This window comes from Erpetoichthys calabaricus, chromosome 17 (assembly GCF_900747795.2).
Source record: "Erpetoichthys calabaricus chromosome 17, fErpCal1.3, whole genome shotgun sequence".
Lineage (NCBI taxonomy): Eukaryota > Metazoa > Chordata > Cladistia > Polypteriformes > Polypteridae > Erpetoichthys > Erpetoichthys calabaricus.
The window spans coordinates 7,750,695-7,768,700 of record NC_041410.2 but is presented as its reverse complement, the minus strand read 5'-3'; the positions used below and the strand labels follow the sequence as shown (position 1 = coordinate 7,768,700).

Below are 18,006 nucleotides of genomic sequence, written 5' to 3'. Positions count from 1 at the left end.
AATTGATATTTTAATTTTCCGAGATACTGAATTTGGAACTTTCATTAGTTGTCAGTTATAATCATCAACATTAAAAGAAATAAACATTTGAAATACATCAGTCTGTGTGGAATGAATGAATCTAATATACAAGTTTCACTTTTTGAATGGAATTACTAAAATAAATCAACTTTGTCATGATATTCTAATTTTATGACCAGCACCTGTATATAATCTGATGTGTTCATGATAACTAAGGCACCCCATTTCATTTTCATGTCATTTTGCTTGACTTCTCACTAACAATTTAAGGCAAATTTGAGCAACACATAGCAAGAACAGGAGTTTTACTGAACAGTCAGTATACTCTAATTTTATGACCAGCACCTGTATACAGGAGGCACAAAGACAGTTGTCCAATGCTATGCATTATTACAAACTACAAGAAGACCCCACAGATCTCTACAAGAAGGAACTCAAATGTCATTTTGCTTGACTTCTCACTACATTCATAATGGCTAACATGGTACAACACCTTAAATTGTTGTTAAATAATGTCCTTTTAAACTCTTTTCTCAGGGAGATTCTCTGTACACAGAAGATTTTGTATCCGGCCTGAGGATGGAACTTGAGCAGTCGCGACTACAGGAGGCTGACCTGCTCAGTGCCCTTAAAGAGATGCAGGACAAAATTCTCAACTTGGAAAAGGTACCCTGACCTTAACTTTATTTGCTATTCACCTGAATATACTGTGAAAGACTCGAATCCTGCTACCTAATTTAATAATAATAATTCTTTGCATTTATATAGCGCTTTTCTCACTACTCAAAGCGCTCAGCAATTGCAGGTTAAGGGCCTTGCTCAAGGGCCCAACAGAGCAGAGTCCCTATTGGCATTTACGGGATTCGAACCGGCAACCTTCCGATTGCCAGTGCAGATCCCTAACCTCAGAGCCACCACTTCTATGGTACTGCTCTTTATTTAAGTTTGGTAATCATTTAGCACAGGGGTCGCCAACTCCAGTCCTGGAGGACCACTCCGGCTGCAGGTTTTCATTCTAACCCTTTTCTTAATGAGTGACCTGCTTTTGAACTCATTTTATTTGAGTTGCTCTTGAAGACTCAGACCCCTTGATTGTTTCTTTTTCCTTAATCAGCAGCCAAACAATAATGAGATACAAAATGAGCCAAAACAACTGGTGTCCATCATACAATATCTGAAAATACAGAAAGATGAAGGTCTCAGGAATGCTGATCTGCTCAAGTCCCCAAAACATTTTACCAGAGCTCTTAGAAAAGAGAAAATCAATAATGTCGGAAATGTCTACTAATGCCACGGTTTTCAAACTTTTTTGAACAAGTACCACTCTGCGAGGATCAGTAAACTGAAGTACCACTGTCAATGAATCGTTAATTTACACCCGTGTTGTTATGAAGAAAAAGTCACTATAATCACTATAATAACTATAATTATGACGTTAAAGTGCCTAGCAAAAGCCAGCTTGGAGTCTTCCACGCAAGTACAGTAGTATACTATATATGATTGTATGCAACATATTGGCATTCTAGCAACATTGATTTGTGGAAAATAAAGGACCACTTGGCATGACTTGAAGTGCCACCAGTGGTACGCGTACCACAGTTTGAAAACCATGGTACTAATGCACCACGAGAGCAGCAACAGGCCACAGAATTAAAAAACGAGTTTAATTAACAACAAGAATCGGCGCCTCATTAAGCAACTGGTTGGAGTGAAATTGGTTGGAGTTTGAGGCCCTGACTTAGTTGGTCTTCTGCTGGCTCACTCACTTCATGTTTCATTTCTGTTTAAGGAAAGAAGTGAAGCAATTCAGAAGAACGATGACGAAATGCAGGGGAAGAAATCTTAAGAAAGCAATTCAATTAAAATGAATTCACAAGACGTTAATTAGCAGCACAAACGGGGCACTCATTTAAAAAAAAAAAAAAGGGTTAGAATGAAAACCTGCAGCCACGGTGGTCCTCCAGGACCAGAGTTGGTGACCTCTGATTTACAGGCTATAGATCAGGGGTCTCCAACAAGTCGCTTGCGAGCTACCGTTAGCTCGCAACCCCTTTCCAAGTAGCTCGCCAAAGGGTTAATGAATCCTACATAAATTTGAAAACTCAATTAGTCAAATTAGTGGTGGGCGATCTTTCCAAAAAATCATATCACGATCCTTTTAACACAAAATCACGATCCACAATCTGAATTGCAATCTCTCTTTTCAATGTGGCAGACACTTAAGAGAATATCTGGACTCGGACTCATCAAGACCTAAGTAACACTTTATTTTAAATATCAAGCAAAATTGAATTCAATTGTTCTCTCGTTCGCTAGCTAAGCGGAGTTAAGGACCACACCCCGAAGCTGACATGTGAGTGAGGAAGGCCTCGGCCCGGATTCGCGCTAATAAATCGGCACCGCAAGTGAACTCTGATAACACAGCGAAATGAGAGAAGTCACAAAATCAACCGGAATGTTCTAGCAAATTATAGAAAAAAAAAATAATCTAAATCTGTTAAGTAGTTCTCTCATGAAAAGCGGACAGACAAACGTTGGATTTTATATATTATATATTAGTAAACCTTCAACATAACGTGCAGTTAAAGTCTCAACAGCATTCTCAGCATTTCTTGAGCTTAGTAGAGCCAGATAACTATAAGAATCGTCACCTAACAGCTCTGAACATGTCTGCTGTGTTTGGGTCTCCATACCTCGGTGAGTCTGACATGAATGTCATGAAGTCAAAGTTCAGCACAAGACTGACAGACGAACACTGAAATGACTCCATCAGAGTGAACCTCAGTGGCTCCACTCCACCAGACACCTCAGTGCCAGTCATCTGACGAACTAAAAAACACGTCACACATGCGACTGGACCTGTGAATAAAGTGACACAGTGACATGTGACAAAATGACAAAGGAATAAGTCAGATCTGTGGATTTGGAATTGAATTGTTTTGTTTTGACAGCATTCATGTTTTAATTCAATAGTGTGAGATACACTAGACAATGCATACAGACGTACAAAATGCACTTTTTTATTGTTATGTTTTAATGCAAAATGTGAGTTGTGGACACCAACATTTTGTAAATGTTCAGGCAAAACAAGCGTATTCAGTTTGTTTGGGTTGAAATAAGCGATGAGAATAAACGTTAGAAAACACGAGTAGCTCTCGGCCATTTTCATTTTGTAAAAGTAGCTCTCTTGGGGGGGAGGTTGGAGACCCCTGCTCTAGATCAGTTATATATGGTAGCTGAATCAATAGCAGAAACTGTGCAAGTGGCATAAGTCCAAGTACATTTGACTGTTCATGAAAGAAAAGGGCTCTGAGTATTCTCTGAATTCCCTGCTGATTACCTTTGAACCAATTGTACCTTAATTTTCATTACCCGTTTTTGGCTCCATGTTGGCACAACTGCACGTAGCTGGATCACTCGCCCGGTAAAGAAGTGACTGAATGTTCTCTATTTTTCTGGATTTCCAAGCAGTAAATCTCTGAAGGAAGCTGAGGCGCAAGTAGTGGTTAAAAGAGTCAAAAGCCCGTGTTCTCATTATTATGTATAAGCGGTTGACATTTTGACAAAATGCACTGTAGTGGATTTCACTCTGCACCTGAATTGATGGCCCATTTTCTGCAAAATGTACTGAGCTTTGAGAGGGAACAGCAGCCCGTGGCAAGTGTTGATTGATTTTGCTGCATGAGCAAATCATCAAGAAACTTAAAAGTGGCATCCACCTTTAACAGACTCATAAATGCCATCATTAAACAGAAGGTGTGCTGCAGCGAGTACCCGTTCTGCCAGGCTTGTTTAAGCTATCGGTCTCAACCGGCTGGACATTGGCCTACTGCTCGACTCCTTCATTAAAGCTCTTTGTAGAGTTTTGTTACAAACACCAACATAGCAGTCGTGTTCTTTTCCCTTAAGCTCTACAATTAAAATTCTTTACTCTGTCAATCGAGTCAATGCAGTTTCACTTGTGTTTGTGCACAGGTTCCAATTTACACCTCACATTTACAATCTTACAATAAATGTATAATGCTTTTTAATCCAAGAATGGCTTTCATATACATTATAGTTGTCATTTTACAGTTCACCCATTGAAATCTGAGTGCCTTGTGTGGACCACAGTAGTTGAGGAGGGTGGAATGTTGGGGGCAGAATCTAAATGTGGGCAAAGGTTTGGATGGTTTAACTCGAGGAGAAAAAAACAATTTTATTAAAAAAAACTATATATATATATATATATGTATTATTGTATCACAACTAATTATCATCACATGTTTACAATCCACACATTTTTCTTTTTTTAAGAAAATTAAAAGCTTGTTTATATAACTAGACATGTTGGCTTGTTAGACAGCAAAGCCCATGTCCAGATCCTGGCTAAATCATCTGATAGCAACGTCACATTAGTTAATTGACACTGAGTGAATGATTTAACAAGGATATTACAGAAGTGTTTGCTTCATGTCTGGCTGGGTCGTTGAAAGATTCTTCAAGTGTGTGAGTGAAAAGCAATCTAACAACATGATAGGCAGATATCATACCATGTGGAACCCAAGGGAAAATGTCTGTGTTTCATAGACCAGTACACAAAATCTGCACAGAATACACTCAAGGATAGATAGATAGATAGATAGATAGATAGATAGATAGATAGATAGATAGATAGATAGATAGATAGATAGATAGATAGATAGATAGATAGATAGATAGATAGATAGATAGATAGATAGATAGATAATAGTATAGTAGGCAGGATTAGATAGATAGATAATAGTATAGTAGGCAGGATTTGATAGATTGATAGATTGATAGATAGATAGATAATAGTATAGTAGGCAGGATTGCATAGATAGATAGATATGAAAGGCACTATATAACAGATAGACGGATAATGTTCATACACTAATTACACTCATTAAATTAAAAAGGCACTATATAATAGATAGATAAAGCATTATATAATAGATAAAGACACTATATAATAGATAGATAGGTGAAAGATACTATATAATGGATAGATAGATGCAGGTCCATTTTACAGGTCAGGTCAGGTTGGGGGTGCCGGCACTAGTACAGCACATTGCTGTACCCACCACTTGACGAAAACAGCTTGGCAGGCACGTGGTCCAGTCCCACCCTCCAGAAATGACCCTCAATCTGCTGCAGACAGGTGTTATATGGGCATCCCCTTAGCCTGGTCCAGCCGCTTGGGTCCTCAACAATGAGGGTCTTTTGAGCTGGTCATGTGCCTCATTCGGGACTCCATGAGCAACACAAAGTCAAACTGGTGGTACCCAAGGATTCTCCAAAGAGACACAGTACCTTCTCTTCTCTTCATTTTACAGAAGATCTTTAAATAAATAAATTCGTCTTCTTCTTTTCCTTTCGGCTGCTCCCGTTAGGGGTTGCCACAGCGGATCATTTTTTTCCATATCTAAATTAGTAAATGAATAAATATACACAGATAGATAATAGTATAGTAGGCAGAATTAGACAGATAGATAGATAATAGTATAGTAGGCAGGATTACATAGATATGAAAGGCACTGTATAACAGATAGATGGATAATGTTCATACACTAATTAATTAAAAAGGCACTATATAATAGATGAAAGACACTATATAATAGATAGATAGATAGATAGATATGTGTGTATGGCAACTTTGGGGCTCATCTACTGGTAGTTGTACTCCAAACCAAAGGGTGGTGCTGTTGCTTAATGCATGCCCCTGCCCCAGACAGTCCAGAGTTGCCGCTAGACGAATGTGGTTAACGTTTTAAGTCTGTTTCTCCTGTCTTCATACTACTTCCACAACACTCCACTTCATAAAAAAGGCCATTTGCATCCAGCCTTGGGGAGTTGTGTCAGCTGTCATTTCTGTGTTTGTCTGCCCAGTTGCACTCTTGTGGTGAACTCCTTGACTTAAGACTGGGCTCGGTGGAAGCCTTTGCTTTTGATGAATGTTTCGCTTCTGACGGTTCAGACTGCACCCCACAACAAAGCGACCCTCCAGAATCAGCAATCCGTATCCGTAGTCCATGGCATCCCAGCTTTTCTTATTCCCATGTGTGCGGTGTATGCTTAATTATCAGATGTGTAATGTCTGTTTAATGAAACTCTAAAGATCTGCAGAAGACGCTCAGTTTTAAGAGGGCAGACTAGAAGATCAGTGTGATGAGCTCAGCCTCCCATTCTTTTTTTTTTTTTTTTGCACTTTCCAGAATCCGAATTGCGACTTTTCCAGTTCTTAGAAGAGCCGTGTCGATTGGACTTCTAAAATAATTTTGAAAGCAAAGCTTTTTTTTTTTTTTTTTTACAACAGTTCCCCAAAATACTAACATTTCAACTTTTAGCGGTAATTTCCCAAGGTTGGAGAGCTCAGATGAATAGACGCAGCTTCACCCGAGGAAGTCACTATTTGTGGACGGTTCTTTTCAGAAGTGTGGCGGACGCCCAGTGATTATCATGACTTGCTCGGGGAGATTTACTTCTCAGTAAGAAAAGCTTTCTTTAAACGCCCCCTCCTATACATTTTTTTTTTCTTCTATATGTCAGTTTATGTATTTAGTTGGCTTCTTAATCTATTGATTCACAGTTCATGTTACAGGTTTTAGCTTTTTTTTTTTTGTGTGTGGCAGGTTAAGCGACTGGGGCGGCACGGTGGCGCAGTGGGTAGTGCTGCTGCCTCGCAGTTCTCCCTGTGTGGAGTTTGCATGTTCTTCCCGTGTGCTCCAGTTTCCTCCCACATGAACACGGTGTGTATGTGTGTGTGTGTGTGTGTGCGCCCTGCGGTGGGCTGGCGCCCTGCCCGGGGTTTGTTTCCTACCTTGCACCCTGTGTTGGCTGGGATTGGCTCCAGCAGACCCCCGTGACCCTGTAGTTAGGATATAGCGGGTTGGATAATGGATGGATGGATGGATGGAGGTTAAGCTGACTTGGTGGTGGGGTTTGAACTGACTCTGGTATGGGTTTAGCAGTTTAGGGTTAGGGGCTCCCAAACTTTTTAAGCCAAAGACCCCTAAGTATTGTACTACCCAGTCATCACCTCCATTAATGTAAACTGAATTCCACAAAGCAGGGCCTCATCTTGGATACTGGTTACTGATAATAGTAGTCACACAGTGGGATTGTAGATAATAGCAGATAGAATTTTATTTGTCCACAGGGGGAAATTTGCCATTTTACAGGTCAGGTTTGGTGGGGGGGGGGGCATACTAGTACAGCACATTGCTGTACCCACCACGTGACGAAAACAGCTTGGCAAAACCCCCCCAGGCAGACACGTGGTCCAGTCCCACCCTCCGGAAATGACCCTCAATCTGCTGCAGACAGGTGTTATGTGTGTAACCCCTTGGCCTGGTCCAAACACTCGGGTCCTCAACAATGGGGGTCCTTCGGGGAATCACGCAACATGGCCGTAGTGCTGTAACTAACACTCCCTCACAATGTAGGTCATGTGCCTCATTCAGGACTCCAGTCAGGTCAGGTCGGGGAGCGTGCTGTACCCACCACATGACAAAATAGCTTGTGATCCCAGTTGGCAACCTCCCAGGCAGACACGCGGTCCAGTCCCACCCTGCGGGAATGACCCTCTTTCTGCCGCAGCCAGGTATTACGTGGGTGTCCCCTGGGCCTGGTCCAGCCGCTCGGGTCCTCAACAATGAGGGTCTGTTGAGCTGGTCATGTGCCTCATTTGGGACTCCATGAGCAACACAAAGTCAAACTGGTGGTACCCAAGGATTCTCCAAAGAGACACAGTACTTTCTCTTCTCTTCATTTTACAGAAGATCTTTAAATAAATAAATTCGTCTTCTTCTTTTTCTTTCGGCTGCTCCCGTTAGGGGTTGCCACAGCGAATCATCTTTTTCCATATCTAAATTAGTAAATGAATAAATATACACAGACACATTGGTCTGAACACACACACCAAAATGACTACAAGGTTACAGTTGGCAGCATGCACTGATTTTACAGCGCGCTGTCACACCCGCCTCTCAATGAACCACCCGGATTGGGACCCGAGTGCAGCTGTGCCACGAGTGACGCCTCAGCAGCACACTGGAACAGTGTGAGGATTTTTTTTTTTTTTTATTATGGTGGCAGGAGTGCCAGTCCTGCCAACCAACCCCTAAGTTGGAGGACCTGCTTGCAGGGTTGGATGCAAGAAAATTTAAAATAAAGAAAAGTTCTGTCTTGGCAGTCCCAGTCCCAGCCCCATTGAGGTATTATGCAGACATATTGACGCTGGCACGACAGAGCCGCCAGTCACGTATCTTGACACACTTCTGCTGAACGGTTCATTGTGTTGTCGTGTCAGAGAGAGGATGTGCAGCATTGTTCATAATGGCACTCAGTTTTGTTTTAATTCTCTCCTTTGCTACGACCTCCAGGGGGTCCAGAGTGCATTCTAACACTGAGCTTGCCCTTTTAGTTAGCTTTTTGATTTGGTGGGCCACTCTTGGAAGTGATGTTACCAGCCCAGCACACCGCACTGGCCATCACAGAGATGTGAAGGATGTCACTTCCTACATTAAAGGAACGCAGTTTTCTAAGGAAGAGGAGTCTGCTCTGCTCGTTCGTCTGTAGTTCCGAGAGCAGTCCAGTCTGTCATTGATGAGGACCCCCAAGTACTTGTAGTAATGTACATCCACACCAGACATTAGGTGTGGTGAAAGTCAATCACCACTTCCTTGATTTTGCTGATGTTAAGATGCAGACAATTGTCTTTGCACCAAGAAACAAACTTCTCCCCCCCTGACTCTCCTCCTCTGCCTCATCCCCCTTAAGTGCAGAATCATCCAAGAATTTCTGACCTGCTGTTACATTTCTAGTCAGAGGTGTACACAGTGAAGAGAAGAGCAGACAGGCCTGGTCCTGGTGGTCTTCCAGTGTTCCTCACACAGTCCTCAAGTCTCACACACTGCGGTCTGCCAGCCTGATAGCAGACATACGAAACAAAGCAAGAGCTTAACTAGAGCAGACTGTTGGCACAGATGTCATCGAATGCCACGTGACATCGCTGGGCTGCAACGACTTTAATTTTAAAGGTCTCTTTTATGCAACAATCCAAAATCCTTTTCAAAAACTGTGTGAGGCATTTTAAGGACAATCTGTAGCACAATCTGTTTTAAGAACATTAATTTGGTTTGTACAGCTGTGGCCCCCATAAGGGCTCCCTGGTGCCCCCACACACACCAGTTGTAAAGCTATTAAGGTGACTACAGTGACCGCCGTAATGTCTGAAACAAAGACTCTTCTTTAAAATGTCCAATCAAACAATTCAGACGTCATGATTAAGGTGCACCCTGTAGACTTTCACTTCAGTCACACTATGGACCCCTCATTTCAGAGCACCGTAATGCTTGGCACCCAGCAATGGCAGGTCTATTATCATATTTAGGGCTTTGTCGCATATCCCTGGCATGCAATGCCTGCTTGAAGTCTGCCATTCATCGAAATCACCAGGTGCTGAGGGTCTTCTCTGGTGAGGCTCTCATGCAGCCATCTTCAGCTCTTGCTTGTTTCAGGGGGGTCTTGTCCACTTAAGTTTTCTCTTCTTCAGCATACGGAAGGTCTTCTCTGCTGGTTTTAAATCAGGTGACTGGCTTGGCCATTCCAGAATGTTCCGTTATCTAGCTTTGATAAACTCCTGTGTGGCCTCAGCAGTATTTTTGGCTCCTTATCTTGTTGTAGGATGAAGCACAGTCCATTGAGTTTGGAGGCATCTAGTGGAACTTGAGCAGACCAGATGTTTCTACACACCTCAGAATTCACTGTGCCATGAGCAGTTCCATCACCAATGAAGGAGAAGTGTGACACCCAGAAGCCGTAACAGCCCTAGCACCGCCATGTTTAACAGATGAGGTGGTCTGCTTTCGATCTCAGGCAGTTCCTTCTCATCTCCGCACGTTGCTCTTGCCATCACTCAGATGAGGTTCATCTTTTGTCTCATCTGTCCACAAGACTTTTTCCCAGAATTCTGCAGGCTCTCTGAAGTCACAAACTGTAATCTGGCCATCCTGTTTTGTGGTCTCCATCTTGCAGTGTGGCCTCTGTGTTTGTGTTCATGAAGTCTCGTGCTGATAGTCGTCTCTGACACACACACACATCGGACCCCTGTTGACTGTTTCTGATCTCTCACACAGGCGTTGGGGGGCTTTTTCTTTACCTTAGTGAGGATTCTTCTGTCATCAGCAGTGGAGGTCTTCCTTGGCCTACCAGTCCCCTTGCGATTCCTGAGCCCACCAGTGTGTTCTTTCTTCTTCATGATATTCCAGACAGTTGAGTTCGGTCATCGCAAGGTCTTACCGATGTCTACAATCGTTTGATTCTTTTTGTCACCCTCATGATGGCTTCTTTGAGTTTTGTTGGCACGGCTCTCGTCCTCATGTTGAACAATGGCGACTACAGAACCGCCAGTGGGTAGAAGCAAGTCGAGGTATCTTAGGAAGCAATGAAACCCACTTGAGGAATCACTACCACCAATTTGGTGCCCTGAAATGGGGGGACCACTTGTATAAAAAGTGCTGTGTGACCGAAATGTCAGCAAATCCCCTTCAATGAAAGTCTGCAGTGTGCACTTTAATCTCAATCTCTGAATTGTTTGATTGGACATTTTAAGCGGTGGAGCAGAGGGGACAAATCAAAGATAAAGGGGTCTTTGACCCAAACATGATGGAGGGCACGGTGTACACGCCTATATTCTGGTTAGTACTTTTAAATTCTAAAACTTCCAGATCTGATGTTGTTTTTCATTTTTCTTTTTCTTTGTTTTCTTTTTTCTACTTGAATCGGTACACCCCCTAACCCCCCCCCCGCCCCGCCACGTCCCCCCCCCCCACCCCATACAGGCTCTTTTACGTTCCTAGAAATTTGAGGTTCGCTCACATTTCAAAACATGTTACAGACTTGAGAGGCTGTCAGGCCCACCAGGCTTCAACCTTCTACAAAAACTGAAACCCACCACATACAGTGCAGCCCCCCCACCAAAACCCACTGATGCTGAGCAGGTGCCTTGATGATGGGGGCTTAGAGAACAGGCATCTGAACAGCAGCCGCTGGTGCACAACAGGTTTCTCTTAACAATTGTGAACCTCACAAACCACAGCCTGCTCTCTGATTCCTGCCTGATACGGGACCCCCTGAGAAACTTCTCAAGTGGCTTTTGATTTCTAGCTTGGTGGCAACTTACATCTGAACATCACTGTGGATTATTGCAGCTGTGAAAAACACACACACACACAAAAAAAAAAAAATCGCCGTGTTTTAAGCCAAAACGTGCTTGCTAGAAGAAAGACCTCCGTTTATACACCAAGACCCCCTTTACTTCTCTAAAAGTTGAATGTGCAAAGTTAGGTGCATAAAAATAAATTCGACGTCGGTATCAATGGTTAAAAGAACTTTTCACCCAAATGTAGTTTGTGTGTATGTGGCATTGCATGGGTCGTCGTTAGAAAAATAAATAGCTTTACGTTTAGGGTGGGCAGCTCTGCTAATTTTTGAATTTGAATATTTGAGGATGATATTTAAAGATGAGCTGATTCATTCACTGGAGGTGGTCTGGTCTTCCTAGGGGGTCACGGCTGGGGGGCTGTCACCTATTAAAGCCCATTGAGGCACGTCTTGTGTACAAGAAATAAATTGCTGTTGGCCATTGTTAGTTGGAAACGGGTGACTGGCAGACAGCAGGGGTCTTCACACCACGTATTGTCTTCACTGATGTATTCCCGCTGGATCCAGATTTCAAATGGGCGTCAGTTACACGCCTTGTTTATCGTACAAGGTGCAGATATGACCACTGAAAATGGACCCTCGCAGCTAGTGTTGCATTACGGGCTCTCATGGCAACCCCCCATACCCAGAAAAATACCAAGGAAGGAAAAGGTTGACAGAAATGGCACCGTGATTTGCAAAAGTAACAAAGGGAAGAGATACACAAAAGGGGATACACAAAGTAAAAAATAAAATGAGAATAACAGAAACAAGCTATGCTGCCGTTCCTGCCCGGCCAAAATGGCTCCTGAATGCCGGGCTTGACTGCTGCAGTACCAAAGTGCTCCCCTTCTCATTTCACGGCCCTCTTTCCAGAGCCGGCCGATCCATTGGGTGACGTAGGCGGCCACCTTAAGGGGCATGTGCTCTGGTCCTCAAGATCTTGTAACATTGAGTGTGCACATGGTGAACATGGAGGGGTGCCGTTTATGTAACACAAAATTTTGGACCTTCCCACCCAAAGTCCACACCGTGGGCACAGAGGGGGCACTGTTTTGGTAACTCAAAGGGGACGCTCACTCCGTTATGAGCTTTGACCGGCTCTGCCTCCTCCTCTTCCTCTTTCTTTCTCTCTTCAGAGCCTGAGCTTCCTATCAGCCACCAAGCGACTGATTGTGCGTCTTTCCTCCTAATTCTGCACTCCAAACAGGGATGGCTTCCAGCCTTGCTTGCCTCAGTGATGGTTTATGGGGTCTGAGCAGTCTTTGATTTGCCCCTTGACATTAGTCTTAAGATTCCCTTTAGAAACTCCCTGTGTCCCTACACCCCTTTATATTCCATTGGCTTTAAAGTGCCAGCTCTCTAAGGCAGCTTCCATTCTGCACATGGAGTCTCTGAGCTCAGTCCCGTACAGTATGTCCACTTTTGGGACTGTGTACTTTCCACTTCTCCTTTAGAAGAGGGTCAGACCCTTGACAATTGTTTTTAAGGGGGTGGTCACCTGCAATCTAAAATGCTGAGGTAATATTTCATGCTTCCCCGAGGCTACTGTTCTCTCCCACTTATGTTGGTACCCTTGCCTGTGGTGCTCACGGGATACTCTGCACACAGTGGGGGGGGGTCCTTACCTTCTCAAAGATGGCCCGTGCATTCAGACTCCAATTGCTATTGGGGCTCTCTCTTTAATTCTCTGGACTCCGCCCTTACCCTCTTGCCAGTATGGAAAGCCTACCAGACCCTCCAAAAATATTTTCCAAGGTGCGGAGGCTTTGGGCTTGGGAGGGGGTCTCATGACCTTCACTTTGGCATTTAAACACCCAACAAACATGGGATGTGTGCAGATCTCCTTCAAAACATGAACACAATTTATTTTATCAGTATCGTGGTAAAACGTTTTCAGTTTCTTAACTTGAAAGTGTGCCTGCACCTCTGATTCGTTTTGTCAGCCGTCACTTCGGCGTCCCCTCTAGGAGGCCATTTTGTAATTCAGATGATGAGCACAGGCAGCCCCACTGAGATTTGACTCCTTTGCACAGTCCTTCATTCTCTTGCTCTGTTTTTTATTTTTTTCTGTTTCAGAGAAACAGTTTGCTACCAGACGAAAACAACCTGGCGCAGCTGCAGGATGAACTGAAAGCCGTGAAAATGCAGGAGATGGAGGCTCTCAATTCTTTCAAAGAGATGCAGACTCAGGTCTCCGATCTCAATGAGCGCTGGCAGGTACGGGACCTTTCACTGTTAGTGTACATCCCGCTCGCCATTATGCCTTTTTAATAAGGCATAAGGGAACATTGAGTTACTGATGGCTTAGGGTGGCAAAGCAAGTAGGTTTGCAATGTTAGGTGCATTAGATGTTAGCAGACATGTTGGTTAGTCGGCTCATCCTTTTCACTTTGGAAATGCTGGCATAACATTAATTTCTGCTTTTAAACAAATCATTCATCTTTTATTTTTCTGATAATATACTGGAAGAGTTTTAATGTAATACTCCACGCCAAAATTATATTTTTATGTTACTTTCACCCTGTGTTTTATACTGATGACCAAAAAGTATTTTTAATATCATGTTTGCATGCAGAAAAAAAGATTAAAAAAAAAGGATATGAGTGAGTATAAGCCAAGGGTGACTAATCCATGTTAATAAAAAGGATAACTACCTGTGTGTCAATGTATCTGTGTCAGTCCATTTGCTGTGTTTATTTCATTCCAACAGATGGCACATCACAAACATTTTTAGTAGTGAATTGCATCATGTTTTTCATTCCAACAGATGGTGCATCAGAAACATTCACACTGCTTTTACGAATCTGATACCAAACGGCATATAACAGAGACATATGCATTGTATTTGTCATTTTGACAGGTGGCACATCACAGATATTTGTAGTAATAAAATGCATTTCACTTGTCATTTCAACAGATGGCCTGTCACAAACATTCACACTGCGTTTTCAAATCTCATACCAGGAGGCATATAACAGAGACATATGCATTGCATTTGTCATTTCAACAGATGACATGTCACAAACAGTAACACTGCTTTATAATTCTCATACCAAAAGGCGTATAACAGAGACATACAGTATGTATTGCATTTTTCATTCCAACAGATGGCAGTTCACAAACATTCACGCTGCTTTCTAAAGATCTGTGCTGGTATCCCGAAGGATGCCGGTTCGAATCCCTGTCACTGCCAAAAGAGATCCTACTCTGCTGGGCCCTTGAGCAAGGCCCTTAACCTTCAATTGCTCCAGGGGCGCTCTACAATGGCTGACCCTGCGCTCTGACCCCAAGGGGTATGCGAAAACTAACAAATTCCTAATACAAGAAATTGTATAAGGCGAAATAAAGAACAAAAAAATAAATAAATGCATGCTGTATAACACAGACATGGGCATTACATTTGTCATTCCAACAGATGGCACATCACAAACATTCACACTGCTTTTTCAAATCTCATACCAAAGGGTATACAACAGAGACATATGCATTGCATTTGTCATTTCAACAGGTGGCGCATCACAGATATTTGAAGTAATAAAATGCCTTGCATTTTTCATTCCAACAGATGGCATATAATAAACAATGCATTTTATCACTACAAGTGTTTGTGATGCACCATCTGTGAGAAGGACAAATGCAGTGTTTTTTGTTATTGCATGCATTACACAATACATAGTTCTTTTGTTTCTGTTTAAATTAAAACAAAATGTTCATTTGTATCTATCAATTTGTTCTTTTTTCCTTCATTGGCACAGCATTTAATGTCCCGTGGTGGAAGTCACTGGAAGGAATCTCCAAAGAAAAATGCGCTCAATGACCTTCAAGACAAGCTGATGGCCGTGAGACTGAGAGAGGCACAGGCCCAGGCAGAGGTTAAGGAGCTGCGGCTTCGGACATTGCAGCTGGAGAGTCAGGTATACACAGACCCCCGACCCCTACCCGATTTGACACTTCTACGGTGTGTTCGCCTTTCCAGATTCTGTCTGCTTTACTTGCACGTGTGTGTTTAACTGTTGCCCTGTTGTGGCCATTTGTAGAACCAGATTAATAGCAATCTGCTGAACCGACAAGAGCAGGAGAGCAACGCCCAGCAAGAGAAGCTCCAGTACCTGGCGGCGCAAAACAAAGGACTTCAGACTCAGCTCAGCGAGATGAAGAGAAAACAGGCCGAGTCAGATTGTAAGGTGAGAATAGTCATCACGTCAGGAAGAGGAAGGCTTGGCAGTTCAGTACATTAGCATGTTTATGTGGGGATTCGGTTCATTTTTACTTTCTCATATATGAAGTAGAGGGAAAGTGTTGTAATCGTCCAAAAATCTGACCTCGTGATTTTAATGAACCTCGATGTTTTAGAACTCCTTTAGTCCGATTTACTTTCTCATAGGGAAAGTATTGTAATCATCCAAAAAAAACATTTTGAGATTTTGATGAATCTCGACATTTTAGACCTCCCCGAGTCTGATTAACTTTCACATAGGGAAAGTATTGTATTCGTCCATAAATTCGATGTCGAGATTTTGATGAATGTCGATGTTTTAGACCTCCTTTAGTCTGATTTACTTTCTCATAGGCAAAGTATTATACTCGTCCAAAATTTCGATCACAGTACGTTCCCTACGAGAAAGTAAATTGGACTCAGAAAGGTCTAAAACATCGAGATTCATCAAAATCTCAAAATCTTTTTTTTGGACGATTGCAATACTATCCTAAAACTTTGTATACAAGAAAGTAAAAATGGTATTTTCGGACTAAGGGAGGTCTAAAACTTTGAGATTCATCAAAATCTCGAAATTGAATTTTTGGATGATTCCAATACTTTCCCTTTATATCATATACAAGAAAGTTAGAGAGGTCTAAAATGTTGAGATTCATCAAAATCTCGACATCAAATCTTTGGGCGATTACAATACTTTCCCTCTACTTCATATACAAGAAAGTAAAAATACACGCTGCTAATGTTTTGCATTTAGGATGAAATTTGTTTGTTCGGTCATTCATTTGTTCCAATTAACTAACAAACTAATTTTATTTGCCCCCGGGGGAAATTGGGCTCTTTACAGAAACTCTTTAAATAAATAAATAGACAAATAAATATATTCACACCTGACCTACACCCACACTATGGTCTGAACACACACCAGAATCACTAAAAAGCAAGAAAATTAAAAAGCAGTCCTAGTCGCAGCGAGTGGATAATATTTGCATTTGCTTTAATGTTGTACCATACAGCTTTTCCATGACCCCACTCAGGATGTAGCAGGTTTGTAAAAGGGCTGGCTGGCTATAAAATTCACATTGACAGAGCTCTCTTAGTAATAACGTCGTTAAATGACTAATATGTTGTGAGGGGCTCACATTAGCGTAGGTCTGTCCAGGGCCCTGACGTGTAATGGCGCCCGTTTGTGGTGCTATCAAGTCATGGGTTATTAATGTTCTAAAACGCTACTAGTGATTATTAAGTCATTCCACTAGCTTTTACAGTTTTTGTTTTTTAACTGTATGAATAATGTACATTTTTAATTTCCATATCTGTTCAGAGTAAAGAAGAGGTGATGGCTGTTCGTCTCCGGGAAGCTGACAGTATGGCTGCGATGGCTGAGCTGCGTCAGCGGATTGCAGAGCTCGAAATTCAGGTACTTCTTCTAAGTACTATTCCACCTTCCTACCTCACAAATTAGAACAATCAGGACCAGAACAGGCCATTCAGCCCAACAAAGCTCTCCGTTCCTACCCACTTCATTCTTCCAAAAGAATATCAAGTTGAGTTTTTAAGGTCCCTCAAGTCTTACTGTCCACCACGCTACTGATCACTCATTCCATGTGTCTGTGGTTCACTTTGTGAAGAAAAACTTCCTAATGTTTGTGTGAAATTTTCCTTTAACAAGTGTCCAACTGTGTCCCTGTGTTCTCGATGAACTCATCTTAAAGTCACCGTCTCGACCCACTGGCCTAATTCCGTTCGTAATTTTAAACACTTCAGTCAGGTCTCCTCTTCATCTCCTTTAAAGGCTCAGCTATCCTCATCTTTCTTCATAACTCATCCCCTGTAGCCCTGAATCAGCCTCGTTGCTCCTCTCTGGACTTTCTCCTGTGCTGTTGTCCTTTTTGTAGCCTGGAGACCAAAACTGCACCCAGATGAGTGTGATACAGTGCATCCGGAAAGTATTCCCAGCGCATCACTTTTTCCACATTTTGATATGTTACAGCCTTATTCCACAATGGATTAAATTCATTTTTTTCCTCAGAATTCTACACACAACACCCCATAATGACAACATGAAAAAAGTTTACTTGAAGTTTTTGCAAATTTATTAAAAATAAAAAAACTGAGAAATCCCATGTCCATAAGTATTCACAGCCTTTGTTCAATACTTTGTCGATGCTCCTTTAGCAGCAATTCCAGCCTCAAGTCTTGTTGAATATGATGCCACAAGCTTGGCACACCTATCCTTGGCCAGTTTCGCCCATTCTTCTTTGCAGCACCTCTCAAGCTCCATCAGGTTGGATGGGAAGCGTCGGTGCACAGCCATTTTAAGATCTCTCCAGAGATGTTCAATCGGATTCAAGTCTGGGCTCTGGCTGGGCCACTCAAGGGCATTCACAGAGTTGTCCTGAAGCCACTCCTTTGATATCTTGGCTGTGTGTTTAGGGTCGTTGTCCTGCTGAAAGATGAACCGTCGCCCCAGTCTGAGGTCAAGAGCGCTCTGGAGCAGGTTTTCATCCAGGATGTCTCTGTACATTGCTGCAGTCATCTTTCCCTTTATCCTGACTTGTCTC

General features: G+C 42.5%; 1 protein-coding gene across 2 annotated transcripts in view; it reads left to right on the top strand.

The window, feature by feature from the left end:
* evi5l (ecotropic viral integration site 5 like) overlaps positions 1–18,006 on the top strand; it is a 213,768-nt gene that overhangs the window by 145,880 nt on the left and 49,882 nt on the right. For both annotated transcript variants that reach the window (XM_051920679.1, XM_051920678.1), the window contains 5 exons: positions 559–687; positions 13,306–13,446; positions 14,985–15,143; positions 15,267–15,413; positions 16,767–16,862. In XM_051920679.1, coding sequence (XP_051776639.1) covers positions 559–687; positions 13,306–13,446; positions 14,985–15,143; positions 15,267–15,413; positions 16,767–16,862 — 672 coding nt within the window. The remainder of the gene's footprint in view (positions 1–558; positions 688–13,305; positions 13,447–14,984; positions 15,144–15,266; positions 15,414–16,766; positions 16,863–18,006) is intronic.